Consider the following 16,313-nt stretch of genomic DNA (forward strand, 5'->3'; position numbering starts at 1 on the left):
TGTAAAGTAAATGTGTCTTAAGAATGTTTGGATATTTATAGTGAAAAGCAAGTGTTTTCCCCCCTAAACAAGTCATATCACAATGGAAACCTGAAATGCAAGTATTTGAGAACATTTTTGTGTATTCTGTGTATAGTTTTGTGAATGATAGAACACTGGGTTGTAAAAAGCATTTGGAAAGCAGATCAGGTCAAGTTCAGATCAGACTGAAATAAAATTCCCTTTTATAAACCTAAGTAATGTGTATTGCTCTAGTCTAAATGTATGCATTGATATCTGCAGCACGTTCAATAACGACTCTGTAAACACCTCCTTTAGTTATGCTCTTTAATTAGTCCTGGAAAACATGTAAGGCAAAATGGTCACATCACACACAGAAGCGTTATGAACTCTACGGTCCTCATGACCACACGCGGTCCAACCAACCCAGAGTCGAGCACAGAAACAGCAGCACTTCAGATTCTCAAAATTAAATGGAAAAGGTTCTGATGGTGTCAAAAAACAAACAACAACAACACAAACAATCCATGGTGCTTCTGACGTGTGTGGAGGGGAGGAGCCTTAATGCTGATGGTTAGGGGCGGGGTTTGAATTAAAAACCAATCAGTGCACAGAAATGCAAGCTGGTGGCTCTGATTCGCTCTTTAGTCAGAAGGCCAAGCAGGAAAGCTGGAACTGTAATTTACAGATTGCAAACGGAGCCTTTCATTACTCGAGATCTCCATGACACTTTGTTCGCGCAAATATGCATCCAAACATACATAAAAAGTGCATCAAGACATTGTGATGTGTGCAGCGTACATTTGCGAGACAAAGATAGATCTGTTACGCTGAGCATGTGTGGGAAACGGTCCACAATGACTCACTGTTTCTTGTATGTGCCAGACAAAGAGAAGGCAAATACATCTGCTATATAAATTTAGGCCTAAAAGCGTTTCAAAGCTTCATTTCATTACTGATTTTATAAACGCATAAATTAATGAATACATTTCACTGTAGGCACACCAAAACTGCACTGCGTTTGTGTATCTAATATCGTAAATAATAGACATTATACGATTCAGCGCTGGTTAAGGCTGCATTTGTAGCAGGAATTCTGCACTCTGTAAACCTGAGGGGTGTTTCCTGTTCTGGGAAAACTATTGGAGTGAGAGACTGAGGAAGGAAGCAGCTTGGCTCGATCCGAGCCTCTCTCTGGCTCCCAGTCGCACAATTCCAGATCCACGAGAGACACTCGCACCTGCAGCTGAGCTCATTGTGGAGCTGTGCGCGCTCCAAAAAGAAGGAAGAGGAATAATTCTCCAAACCATCATCCTATAGTAATTGTTCAAACCTTGAGAGATTTAAAGCGAGCATTTCCAGCCCAGATGTCATTGTTGTTGGGTGTGTGCTATGAACGGTCTCTGAGCGGACCCAGCGGTGCGTAATGTTAGCCAACGCAGACAGATCCAGGGACAAAACCGAATCAACAGCCGCTCTGATGTCATAAGCAGCCGAGATCAATTCCAGAACCGGAATGTCGCTGCTAGATCATCTGGGAATGAAAACCGCGGGATTTGCTTGTGAACTGGGCTTTAGGACTGTTATGTTAAAAGAATAATTCAACCAAAAAGTCACTTTTTACTCACCCTCATGTCGTACTTTGAAGAACATTACATTTTGGTTACCATTGATTTCCATTGTTTGGATACAAAAACAAAACAAACAAAAAAAACACCTTTCTCAAAATATCTTCTTTTATGCTTCAAAGACATACAGGTTTAGAATGATATGAGGGTGAGTAATGACAGTATTTTGGGTGAACTCTCTCTTTAATATCACATTCATTAAGAAACAAAAAAGCGAAAACAACAGCCAGCAAACGCTTGTGGCCTGAAACAGCTTGGAAAACTACACTGACATTAATCGTTCGTTCGTTCTGACTGCTGCTGAATCTTTTTGTTGGGTTACCTCTGGTCATAGGTTATCAAATATTACCCATGAACACCCACATGATACACAAAAAGTGCATCCGTAAACAACAGTACACTGGGGGGCGTGGGGGGGGGGGGATAAGATTCCAGCCCTTCAGGACAGCAGAGCTGAGACGGAGTTGGGGACGAACTAGTGTCTACGTGTGTGTATGCATTCACGTGTAAACATGCGTGGAGGCAATCTGGTGTTGGTCTACGACTGAGGCACAGTGAGAACGAGAGGTTTTGCATGGATTCGAACGTTAGCGGAAAACAAATAAGTCAGAAATCAGTCAGCACCAATAATATTCAGGGCGTAGTCGACCACACACGACAGGAGCGAATTCAGAATCTCAAGATCTTTTACTGCAAGGTCATTTCGACAATAACCACAGACGTTTAGTTTTTTTTTTTTCTTCATCTTTCATTCTTGTTTGTTTTTTTTTCTTCTTCAGTACAGTAAGCACAGTTACAGCGAAGGTCACACCTTCACAAAAAAGTTTGGCACACTCGGTCAGGACCAACAAAATCACATGATTCATCACATTTTAGAGGAACTGCAGCAAAGCCTTTTGAACTCAAACTACTGAAATGCAGACCACAAAAACAAACAAACAAACATAAAAAATAAAAAAAAAAAAAAAAAAATCAAACAAAATACAAAGAGGACGGATATTTTTCACTGAAGTGTTAGTTAGGGTCACTTGGTGCTCGGAGTCACCATCCACAGGAACACAGGAAGAGAACCAGCGGAACAACAAGAAACTGAAAGTCAACCCCTCGGACCCGGAACTAAAAAACCGGATCGGGATTTAGTAAGTCATGGTAACTCTTCATACAAGTATGGCAGTTCCAAGCCCATCCCAGTGCATTCTGGGCCTGAACGATTATCTGCACTCATATAGTGATTATGTAAACACGAGCATGCATCCAACAATGCAGCCTTCTGAGCATCTCCATGCATGTTCAAACACTTGTTTATCAGTTTAAGAGGTGTATAAAGAGCGAGTGTGTTGGTGGGAGAATGAGAAGAAACAGAAGGTCTAAGCGAAGACCCGGACGGGACCCAGAGATACGGTGGATCGGGAGTGGAACCGCCATTCTCTACAAGTGCAAGCTGAGTGCAAACGATAGCAAACCAATGCAGGCCGTTCATGGGGGCCGGAATATTCAAGAGTGATGGTGAGAGTTAGAAACTGACAGAGGAGGAGAGAAAGAGACTGTTAAAATGCCAGACGGTAGCATAAGGTAGCATGAGGGAGGTAGAGAGACAGAAAGTAAGAAAGAACATCTGAATCTAAATCCGATAACAAACCTAAGGACAGACAGTCAAATACAGAAATGCACATACTCACACACACACACACACACAACAAACGCACATATAAAATAGGGGATCTGGTTTTGTTTCACATAAACACTCATTGAAATGAACCAGACTCGTAGTGTGAAAAGAAAGAGTGTTCAGCAGGTGTCTTGAGTACTTGAATGATAGCACTGCAATGCATATAAATCCCCAGTGGAGGCAGTAGCTTACTGCTATCTGAGTAACGGGGAGAGGGAGGAGCCAGAGGCTTTGATTGACATGTCTAAGAGAGGGAGTTGACAAATTCCAAAATGCATTAAAATAAAACCACTATAAAAAAAGGCTGCTGTGGAGATGTGAGTGGTTGTATGTTTGTGACCGTCTGGGATGTGGGGGTGAAACCTAACTGTCATCTCTAACTAGCCTAACCGCTGTTGCTATGCCAACCACCATGACGAAAAGGGTAAGAGAACAGGGAGAGAGAAAGCGTAGTTGGAAGAGCCAGAGCGGAGATCATATTTAAATGCGAGGTGCAGGTCAGCGAGATCACGTGGTAAGCTGTCACGGGAACAAGGGGCGGAAAGCGTCAGGATCCTGAGGAATCCTGGAGGAGGTTCTGGAATGAAAGGCCACTCCTGTCTTTACGCGTCCACATCTGATACAAGAGAACCGATGGGAAAAGGGCTGGGAGAATGTTCTCTATAATTGGTCCTGTTTGCCAAGCTAGACTCATTAAAAGCCTGGCACTTGCCCTGTTTTAATGACATGGCACATTGATCAGCTGAAGCCTAAGGCAACCTTGTTAGTTTTTGGGATAATGTTGGCGAGGTGTTTGAGAATTTAGTACACATGCGTGTGCATGAAAGAGGCTTGTTGTCCCTCTCGGCCAATCAGAAACCACCCTGACTCCTCCAGGGGGCGGAGCTTAAGTGCATGTCAGTGAGTCTGGTCCAAAACAACATAAACAATGGGAGTGTAGGTGGGTGCTCTTGTTTTGTGTGCCACGGTGGGCAGGAAAAAAGTTCTTTCACTATTGATGATGCACGACAAATCAAACAAACGCACCCACTTCAGAACAGAAACGAAGAGAGAACGTAAAACCCAGTCTTACAGCGGATACACAAACACACAGAGGGGTGTAGAGAGCGAAAAAGGTGGTTTTTGGTTTGCGTCTAAAAAGTTAACTAATATTTCGGTGGAATACAATAATTTTATAGTGCATTAGTTTGGCAGGAATATTGTTAGAGGATATGGTAGTACAATTTTAAAGGGTGCAGAATAAGGTTATTTTGTTATATAATTAAAGACATTGGTTGAGTAAACACTGGTGAGATTTATAAAAAGGATAATACTGCCCTAACACGCCTCGGTGGCGTGCAGTCATAAGAAAGAGTTAGAAAGGATGCAGCAAACTGTGAATAAATACTACCGGGTTACAACAGAATAATAAAGTGGTGTGTTCCCTTGGTGTACAGTGTGTGTGTGTGTGTGTTTGCATGCATAAGTGGTCTGTGAATTCTGTTGATTGAATGATTGCAGAAATGCAGATCTGACCTAATGTTAAGAATCACCTGGGCTTAAGCTAATTATACTATACACCCCTCCATTCACACACACACACACACACACATTTATAACACACGCATACATACACACTTACACACACTCAGACCACTCCCAAACCGCTGACACGGACACAAAGCACATCCACAATGTTTCTCTCCCCTCAGTTCTCCTCTTTCTTGGCTTCTTCCTTCTTTTCTTCTGGTTTCTTGTCATCCTTCTTGGTCTCTTCCTTCTTCTTCTCCTCCTTTTTCTCCTCCTTCTTGGCCTCGTCCTTCTTCTTGTCTTCTTTCTTCTTGTCGTCCTTTTTCTTGTCATCTTTCTTCTTCTCCTCATCTTTCTTGGCCTCCTCTTTCTTCTCCTCTTCCTTCATGGGCTCGGTGGTGAGGATGATTTTACCGATGTTGTGCCTCTCTTGCATCCTACGCATGGCATCACCGACCTGAGAGAGAGAGAGAGAGAGAGAGAGAGAGAGAGAGAGAGAGAGAGAGAGAGAGAGAGAGAGAGAGAGAGAGAGAGAGAGAGAGAGAGAGAGAGAGAGAGAGAGAGAGAGAGAGAGAGAGAGAGAGAGAGAGAGAGAGAGAGAGAGAGAGAGAGAGAGAGAGAGAGAGACTGGTGAGGGTGTGGATGAGGAACGGCAGAGAGAGCAGCTTGACAGGCCATCTGCTATGGTAAGAATATCTAACAAGCTCTTGACAGTTGATCTAATACTGAACTTCACGCGCACACAAACACTATTTATGATATTTTATGTGTTCAATGTATTGGTTGCTTACTCTATTACTCTAGCGAGTAAGGTGGCTGATGACCTATAGACACAAGCCTATATATGATTAAAAAAATAAATCTGCATTGTTTATTCTTTTGATCTTTCATTCAAAAAAATTTAGCAAAAATCTAACCTTTCATTGAAGTTAAAGAATTGAAAGTGGGGAGGAAATCACGTTGGCCACAATTATTCATACCCCTAGAATTTTTTATGAATAAAATATCTCTGAAGTATATTCCCATTAATATTTACCTTTATTTAGCACACCAGGGTGACTAGGAACATGAAATTGTCTAGCTATGACTTCTTGTTTCACAGGAGTTTAAATATGATGAATACACAAAGGCCACATTTCTTTAATCATCCATCACAATGAGTAAAACCAAAGAATATAGTTCTGATGTGCAGCAAAAGATTGTTGAGCTTCACAAAATAGAAAGTGGCTGTAAGAAAATATCTAAAGAATTGAAAATCCCCATTTTGACCATCAGGGCAATAATTAAGTTCCAATCAACTAAAGATGTTACGAATCTGCCAGGAAGAGGACGTGTGTCTATATTATCTTAATGACCAAAGACTCTCCAAGGATCACAGATGGAGAATTGCAGAGATTAGTTAAATCTTGGGGTCAGAAAGCCTATTAAAAAAAATTATCAAACAACCCCTACATCACCACATGTTGTTTGGGAGGGTTTCAAGAAAAATCCTCCTCGCTCCTCCAAAAATAAACTCCAGCATATTCAGTTGTCAGACACGACTGGAACTTCAAAAGGGACCGGATTCTGTGGTCAGATGAAACAAAACAAAAGAGCTTTTTGGCAGCAAACCCAGCAGATGTGTTTGGTGCAAACAGGGATGAAGAGTACCCCATGCCTACGGTTAAATATACTGCTGGATCTTATATGTTGTGGGCCTATTTTTTTGCTGGAGGTCCTGGACATCTAGTTCAGATACATGGTATTATGGATTCTAGCAAATACAAACAGATAAAAAATCAAAACCTGACAGCCTCTGCTAGAAATCTTATAATGGGCCGTGGTTGGATCTTCCATCAGGACAACGGTCCAAAACAAAGATCAAAATCAACACAAAAATGGGTAACTGAGCACAAAATGAAGCTTCTGCCATGACCGTCCCAGTCTGCTAAACTGAACGCTATAGAAAATGAGTGGGGTGAACTGAACAGAAGAAGCCCCAACATGGATCTGGGAATCTGAGGGATCTGGAGAGATTCTGTATGGAGAAATGGTCTCTGATCTCTTGTCAGGTGTTCTCCAAACTCATCAGGCATTATAGAAGAAAACTCAGAGCTGTTATCTTGGCAAAAGGAGGTTGCAAAAAACCTGGGTTCGGGCCAAATTCCTCCCCCAGACAGCACGCCAAATACGCATAATATTTACTCTGTTTAATTTGATGTAAGTGTGAACTCGTGAATTACTATATTTCACTGCAATCACAAAAAGGTAGTTGAAAACAGAAAAAAATAAACATTGTCTACTGACAAGACTGACAGGCACATTTATCGACAAATGGCAGTAATCTGAAAATAGCCAAATATCAGCTGATATTGTTTTTCAACGGCCAGTACTGATATTTAGATAGTATTTAGATTTAGATAAAACTGATATTTTACTATTTATTATTACAATTAATAATAATTATATAATAATATTTTTTTTACTATTTTAATTATATTAATATTATTATAATTATAATGTATTACACACACACACACACACACACACACACACATATACACATATACATATACATATATACATATATACATATACATATATAGTGCAGTCAAATCAATTAATCGTGAATAACTGCATCTAGCATAAAAGGTTTTGATAATATAATATAATATAATATAATATAATATAATATAATATAATATAATATAATATAATATAATATAATATAATATAATATAATTTACACACACATTATATAAACAAACTTTTATGTTAGGTACAATTAATCGTTATTAATTAATATACGCACATACTTTAAATACGCACACAATTTAATATTAAAAAAAATGTATACATCGTGAGAGTTTTAAAGACACTTGTCATTTACGGGTGAAAAATAAACAATTGTTATTCAGCCAAGCATCAACAGTTGTAATGTCAAAATGGGCCAATAACGTACAATATATCGGTCCATCACTAGAAATGTTGATAAAGTACAACTGAAAATGAATTACTTTTCTTCTTCGAGTATTGATCAACGTACATCAGCTATTCTCTGGTCAGTTCACCAGCCTCCTTCCCTGTTTTTCCCCCAGGTCACCTCTCCTTTACCACTCTACCTAACAACCAGCGTCACGGCAACAGCGAGCCATCTCCTAGCAACGAGGAAATGCAACCTGGCCCTGACGATTGACTCGGACAGATTGAGGAAAGAGAATGAGACAGGAAATGAGAGTGAAAGACAGGGAGAATGAGTTACCAACAAACATGGAGCGCTTAAAACAGCGCTTCTCTCACCCATGAACTGAAATCATGTTGAAATATGCATTTCATTTGAATGTGAAAGCACTTCATAATTCTTCTTTTGAATTTTCTATAACACCAAAGTCTGATGAGGCTAATAAAAGCCTGGATCGTCAAAAAAGCATCAGCTCGCATTCACAGTTACTTACTGTAAGCAGGAAGAGACGTCTCCATAGCAACAGGGGAGATAAGAAAGGAGAAGAAATAATAGGGAAAGATGGATGAAAGAACGAGTGAGGGACAAAGCAAATACGCTTGATCAAAGAGTGGAAGGAGTATATGGGTGGTGGTTGAGGAAGATCATGAAAGAACACCCACGCATATATATCTCTGCATATATCTGCTCAAGGTGGAATCTCAATGGATTCCAACATCCTGCCATAAATACACTCCCAAAGGAGTTCTTCCCCCCCCCCAAAGAACTCAGAACACACAGATCAGTTAAAATGACCCCCATTAGACGCTCATTCATTCATTCACCTGCTCTAGGTGGTAGGTGGAGTCAATTCGGGGCTTGATCTTGCCCTGTTTGTACAGGTCCATAATGACCGCCATGGCCTGAGCAATGAGCTCACTCTCAGAGTCCAGGTAGCCCAGGTGAAACCCGCAGACCGAGCGGTTCCCTTGGATCAGACTCAGGGTGTGAACGGAGAACTGCTGGTACCAGGTCTTAGCCACTGCAAACAGGTTCTTCTTCTGGCCCGCCAACATGTTAGCGGCACCTGCAGGGTCCAAACACAAACATCAGGTTGACATAGAAAACATAGATATGCATCAATCCATTAGGATCATGGTTTTGGGTCTATTTTCAGTTTCAGCTTGATTTTGGCAAGATATTACTATGATTTAGGGGATGGGTGGTATGACCGAACAAACAGTTACAGTGACAACACTTTGTATTACGGTGATAGAAAATATCAAAAAAGTTTGGGTTTTTAATAAATGCAGCCTTGGTGAGCAGAAGAGACTTTCAAAAACATAAAAGCTTACCGGCCCCAAACTTTTGAATGGTAGTGTAGTTTTTTTAGCTGGACAACAAATGGATAATGGTTTTATTATTAAAATAGCATGTGTAAACGCCTGTAATGGATAAATTGGTGAAATAAATACGAAAATGTATATAATCTCAACTTTTGAACAGAGACAAATGATAACATTATTCATTACAAATGTTTCTTGCTAAAGTATAAAAAAATAAATAACGTAAAACAGTCAAACGTAAAGCAGTTATACACTGTTTCACAAAATCTCTACCAGTAAATCATCATACCTTTGTCCTAGCATGTAAAAATGTCTTTGCATGTGCAAGCCGTTTGAACTGTAAGCATGTTCCCCGAGCATGAATAGGTATTTGTGTGAGTTTTCTCCTTGTAAAATGTGTGTGTGTGGTTGACCGATGGGTGAATTACTGCTTAATGGCTCCCACAGTGAGCGTTCTTCATTTACAGAGGAATGACATGCCTCTCTAGCCCTCCTTCTCACTCTCTTTTTCTCTTTTCCAACACTGCACTCTTTGACCCGTCTTCATTCGCTCACTGTCCGCACATCCTCTCGCGTCGCTTCCCATGTCTGTCACTCCCCCACTTGTTTTCTCCCTCTTGTTTCAGTGTTTCTCCACACGATTTTCCTCTTCATTTCGTACATGTCCTCTCTTTCGTTTTCTAACAGTCTAACCATCACTCTTTCGGTTCACTTCAAAGGTGGCTTATTAGCATGAAATAAGATAAGAAAGCCACATATTGGGGAGACACAGGATATCAAAGTAAATTACACTCTATAGTACCATTAGAGAAGGGGAAATGTACACAAAACAAATGACAACCCACTCTGTTTGTCTCTCTTTCTCACACACACATTGACACAAAGCGAGCTCTGAGTTGGCCTGTGATTTGGACCTGACCCAGTCTGTTACATTCGGACACATTCTGGGTTCTGTGTCAGATAGAGGAGCCATTGTTCTGATAAGGCAGGATAAAGGAAGAGAGTGAGTGAGAAAAAGAGACGGAGGGACAAAGACAGTTGGGTGGGACTACAGGGCGCCATGTTGTTTAAAGGGTCTTGTTCCAGGTATTGTGTTTCTGAAGTTGATTTACTGTAATATGTCACTCTCAAGCAGGCCCGGCAAATACCCCATTTTATATTACAGCTCTCCATGATATGAGAGTTTTTATCTTCTTTTCACTTAAAATAAAATGCTACCATTTTCACTTTTCTACTGTCCAGTCAAGTCAAGTCACCTTCATTTATATAGCACTTTTAACAATATAGATTGTTTCAAAGCAGCTTTACAGTGATAATAGGACGTTTTGGCTGTACAGCAGCTCTAGAATAAAGTTGTTGTCCAGCTAAAGTTAGTTTTGATTGATTCACTTCCATTGCAAAGATCATTAGTTATTAACTTAGGGGCCGCTTACACGACAGCGTTCTAACAGAAAACCCTTAATGCGCTCTGGCCCGCTCATTCGCACAACAGTGCCTGGTGGCTTGAGAACGCAAACCTTGAAATAGGTTCCAAGGTGCAAGTGTTGAAAATTTTCGACATCATCTCTGCATAAACTTCAAAAACGCAAATCTGTAAAGACGCTGATGGTATGCACATGCGTATTACGCGTTTAGTCTATAGTTATGCGCGTTTGAATATATATGTGCGCAGGCGTGTAGTCTTTCTTTATAAATTGACATCAACAAATTACTTGTCTGGCCTTAAACACTCATAATACAGAATTTATTGTCGCTTCCACGTATCCATGTTTAATCTCTGTTTAAATTTCTAGTCATCCAGTTTTTTATATCAGCTATGCATTCTGTTAATTTTATGAATTGGTAAGTTTCGTCAGGGCGTGAAGAAATATAGAGCTGAGTATCATCAGCATAACAGTGAAAACTAACACCATGCTTCCTAATGATATCTCCTAAGGGTAGCATGTATAGAGTGAACAGCAACTGTCCAGTGACAGTTCGGAAAGAAAATGCCACAGAAGCCTAACAAACACAACTGTTCACTTCCTCTGTGCTACTTTTACATTGTTTTTCAATGTAAAGATGCACTAGACAGATGTGTTTGACCATTGCACTCGAGTCTCGCATCCATACTTTTGCAGCTTCATGTGCATGACGTAGGGTTCTAAAAATGCAGCACTCAAGTTAAAAAAGTTCAACTTTGTAAAGGGGTAGTATAATGCCCCTTTTCACAAGATGTAAAATAATTCTCTGATGTCCCCAGAGTGTGCATGTGAAGTTTTAGCTCAAAATACCCCACAGATTATTTTTTACAGCATGTTAAAATTGTCCCTTTTTAAGGGTGAGCAAAAACGTTCGTTTCATTTTGTGTGTCCCTTTAAATGCAAATGAGCTGGTGCTCCCAGCACAGAGGGCGGAGCTTCAAGAGCTTGTGTATGTTAGCAGCTCTGAGAGACTCAAGAAGAAGTGACATGTAGAATGCAAAAGGACGTTTCTGAATGGTTAGTTGATGAATTTATGTTGCTGATGTGGAGTTAACCATCTTCAAGTCTTTGATTAGTATATTCTGTCATGATAATCTATAAAATCGCTCGTGTGGGAACTGTTGCAAGATGCCTACAGAGTGCCTACAGAGCTATTGCATTTGTGTTACGTACTGTATTGCATGTGAAAAGACGGATGCATAATCAACCAGCCCTTTAAATAAACGTTTCTCTATACCTGCACTGACATGCTTCTCGAGTTTTCAACAGCAAAACAGGTTCTGTGTGAATGGCCCCTGATTGAAAGATAAACAGCTCATCAATATTTCAGTGTCATTTAAGGAGACAGTTTGCCTTGTACATTCAGTTTAACAACATTAACAAACTATGCATTTGCATTCATACACTTACATTATGTTCTTGCTCCGTCCATGCAATAAATGCACGTTCTTAAATGAGCAAGGTTTTCTAGCGTATTTCAACTGATCAATGTATGACCCATTTAAAAGGTACAATATGTAACTTTTTTGCTTTAAAAATAGCAAAAATCACTATATCTATGTTATATATTTTTTTTAGTTGTGTACTTACATTATCCCGACTGTTTCCAACAACTTTTAAACCAGGATAAATTTGTAATTTAATTCGAAGACACGGCACGTTTCTTTATTTCCGTTTTGTCGCCGTCAATGACGTCATATCCGCGTTGTCCCTGGTTTCTGCTCGTACTGCCATAGCAACCAGAGCCCTCTGATAGTAAACCAAGGCGACAGACGTGGACAAATGTGTAGTTCGAAATGTATATCTGCACGCTGTTGTTGTTTCGTTCAAACATTATGGACCATGGCAAGCAGACTTTGGATAAAAAAACTAAAACGAGAATCAATATCAGCGCTGTGTTTTCGAGATGCCTAGAGCTCCCATAGACAGTATATAAACGAGAGCTCCACGTCCGAGACTTCGACCGCTCCTACATGTACTTTATTAAACAGGTGAGCACATTTACATAAAACTAATCAATGTTATATAGTTCAACAATGATAAAATGTTAGAATATGATCTGGATGTTATTCTAATGTTGATCTAGCTTACTGCTAGTCTCATACAGACAAACTAACACAGAATAACATACATTCCAACACATTCACATGCAGTTTAGTGTGACAGTGTTAGACCAAGTGAAACAGCGCTGCGTTACCTCACAAGTTTAATTTGTCTAATAAACTGACCTGTGAGTAGTAATTCTGCGTGTAGTTCGGTAGAATGAAATGTCCATATTCCTTTTATATCCGCGGGACTCGCGTCGCGTGTGGAGCTGATAGCTGTCTCTTAGCAATCCCGAACTGCTTCATATCACAGTCATGATAAAAACATAGATGTATTTACTCATCCATAAACATTATTAGATCGGTCAGCTTGACGTTGACGACAAGATCCATAATTCTTAGCAAATGTTGCATCATCAAACTACGCCTTTGTTATTGTAAGAGGTTAGCAACCCCTAGCGGCGAAACAAATTACATACTGTACGTTTAAGTGGCTGCCAAATGACACTTTTAAAATCAGTCAGAACTATAAAAATGTATATTCATATTTACAAGAAATTATGAAGATACATACATATTTTTGCCTGTGTGACTGTCAGCCTCTGCTTTTCCGCTACAGACTGAAGCATCAAGTGAGTGTATAACACGCCACACTGTTACTTTCAGCAAATAAAAGAAAAATACTGCACTTTTCTGGTGTTATTTTTTGTTCGGATGAGTATTCATTAAACTTCTGAACACACAGCCCGTCTCAGATTGCTTTTAATCAAGGCCCAAATCGTAAAAAAAAAAAAAAAAAAAAAGTTTTACACTAGCCTGGATGCTAGCCGAACTTAGCCCCGCCCACAACATTTGAGGTTGGGAAGTTCGGCCTGGACTTTATCCGTTGTGGAGCAACTATGCTCGAACCAGAGCTGTTCGGACCAGTCAAATTGTCAGGGCAGGCTTTATACGATGATGGACAGATGATCAACAGTAACGTAATCATCCACGTCACCAAAGAGCGCTTGGGTTGCGATAAGATTTGTTTGCTGTATTGTCGAGTTCTAATCCTAAACGGAGAACTTGTTCGTATATGCATTCACCTTTACTATTTCTCTCAAAAATGATGATCGTCATGAACGATGATCCTTAAATTCTTTTTACAACAACGGCAAAGATCGTTTACACTCATCTTCTACTTCTTCCAGCGTGCGTGCAGTTGAGTTCTGTTGACAACCATGCGTCGCTCAACATACGTCACTTACTCTGTTCCTCTGATTGGTTGTAGGTCTATCCAATTGAGTGCGGAGGCATTTTCTGTCCTGGTTCAGTTGAAACACGCCCCATAATCACAGCCCAATGGAGCAGCATCAGACTCATATTCTGACTAGAATCTGAGTATGATGACGTCAGGCTAGATTAACACTATCTGTGCCTAAATTTTGATTGCGTGGGCGTGGCAGACATTCGGGTGGGCTCAGCACACCCCTGCCCCGCTGTCAAGCCATTCAGACATATCTTCTGTAGTTTGTTCAACTTAACCAGTAAAACCTTAGATTAGACATTACTTTTAACTGTAGTATTTGGTCAAAGTGATGAAAACTTATAAACATGTGGAATGTACACAAGCTGATATTCAGAGTGTCCCTTGTGGCTCACCGTAGCTGATGAGCTTCCCCATTGGCTTCAGTAGGTTGTAGCCCTTATGGGTGTCAGAGCCTCCCAGAGGATCCAGAACAATATCCAGCCCTGAAACACAGATGCTGAATTACCAAATGAATTCTCCTCCATTTACCATATTTATAAATACTGTATCTATAAGTCAAATTCAGAGTGCATGTTCTCAGTTAACACATTTTTGTGTGAATTGTGAGAGAATATTGTGTAAATTAAAAGTTAATTGGCAGTCATAAACAAGATATACAGCATGTAGCAAAAATATACACTACTGTAAAAAAAAGTTTGGGGTCAGTAATATTTTTTTGAAAGAAATTTACACTTTTATAAAGCAAGGGTGCATTAAATTTATCACAAGTTACAGTAAAGACTTTTCCATTGTTACAAGATTTCTATTTTAAATAAAAGCTGTTCTTTTGAACTTTCTCAAAGAATCCTGATGAACATGGTTTGTGTTTCTACAAAAATATTAAGCAGCACAACTGTTTTCAATATCAATACTGTTTTCAGTATTTCTATTAATCAAAGAATCCTATAAATGTTTATTTAGTTATTTTGATATTTTTAGCAACGCATGTTGACGTTTTACCATATCAGCGGTCTAACAGCTAAAGAACAACACTCTCAGAAAAATACTTTCTGCTTTGTATCTCATCCAAGTCTTTTTTTTTCTCTCCTTTATTTGAAGTGTGATGGCACAGGTGTTGAGTTTTTATTTATCCCATTTCAGAATCTCGGTCTTATACTGCAGATGGCCTTGTCTTAGCAGTTCAATTTTAGCACATCAGTGTATAGCTGAATACAAAAAACAGTTATTTTATGGGTTAACATTGCTCTAATCTTGTGGAATGCCATCAATGTGATAATGTTTCTAAATTTCTAAGATTGCTATGGTCAGAGGAGTAGCCTATATCAAATAAAATGTTCATCGGGGAAATAATTAAACAAAAAGAAAGGAATTTGTTTTGTCCATTTCTCTGATAAGATAAAAAGAGTAAACAACATTTTATCAGACTGCGTGTTAAGAGTTACACCTGACTAAACAAACGCAAAAACTCAATATATACATCAGATACACAACCAAAAACACAAATGTGGAAGGCAGATTAGACAGATGGACTCCAAGGTTAAATATACAAAAACGGTCCGTTAACAGCAATTCAAAGCAGAAAAATACATTGTAGACTTCTTAGCAGAGACTTTATAGGCTGTCCATTCTGTCTTTGATTGCAGTATATATTTGCTAGGCTATTTGCACACGTAAAAAAAAAATAAAAAAAAAACAGGATTCTTTGATGAATAGGAAGTTCTAAAGATCAGCATTTATTTAAAATAGAAATCTTTTGTAACTTTATAAATGTCTTCACTGTCACTTTCGATCAATTTAATGTGTCCCCAAACTTTTGCACGGCAGTGCAAAGCTGGTTTGCGGTGTCTGTGCTTACCTTTGGGGCTTATTTTACGGATCTCCTCTACGTAATCACGTGTCCGGTAGTCGATGGGGTGCGTGACTCCACCCTGGCTGATGACCTCGTGCTTGCTGGCTGAGGCGGTGCCAAACACTGTGACATCGTTCACCGTTTTACACAACTGAGTGGCAGCGATGCCTACTCCACCTAGAGAGGGAACAAAACAAGAATGCTCAACACAAAGTATTTTCAGCATTTTCCATCTCAAAACAAAAGCAGAACCATGTAAGCAAAGGGTACAAGAGGACAAAACTCAATGCAGCCATTTGACCTTAAAGATGAACAGCCACCCACTCATGTACAAACATTCGGGCCATTGTAGCAATCCAATTATGCCCGTTTAACTTGTGGTTTCAAGGACAGATGGCTTTGGGTGTCTGTCTGATTAATTCTTGTTTCTCCAGAAGAAGAAAAACGCATTTGAGTAGAAACCCATTATAAAATCCATTAAAAAATTGGTCAGAGTCATTAACATCTAAAAGCTTAAAGTTTAAATGTGGTGGTTTATGGTGAAAGTTTTACGAGAACTGTTTACTTGTGTACAAAATGCCTCATTCAAGAAACATGAGCAGAACAAATTGTCTAAATCGCTCGTAAAGCCGTTC

General features: G+C 39.6%; 1 protein-coding gene across 1 annotated transcript in view; it reads right to left on the reverse strand.

Annotated features, from left to right (window-relative positions):
* Window positions 1-313: 313 nt before the first annotated feature.
* The window catches only part of vat1 (vesicle amine transport 1), a 31,328-nt gene continuing 15,328 nt past the window's right edge, over window positions 314-16,313 (reverse strand). Inside the window, exons 3-6 of the mRNA XM_084115746.1 lie at window positions 15,685-15,855; window positions 14,222-14,311; window positions 8,572-8,813; window positions 314-5,263 (exon numbers count right to left, since the gene is read on the reverse strand). Of these exons, the coding sequence (XP_083971872.1) occupies window positions 4,985-5,263; window positions 8,572-8,813; window positions 14,222-14,311; window positions 15,685-15,855 (782 nt within the window). The 3' untranslated portion in view covers window positions 314-4,984. The remainder of the gene's footprint in view (window positions 5,264-8,571; window positions 8,814-14,221; window positions 14,312-15,684; window positions 15,856-16,313) is intronic.

This window comes from Abramis brama (genome assembly GCF_963993115.1).
Source record: "Abramis brama genome assembly, chromosome: 1".
Taxonomy (NCBI): Eukaryota; Metazoa; Chordata; class Actinopteri; order Cypriniformes; family Leuciscidae; genus Abramis; species Abramis brama.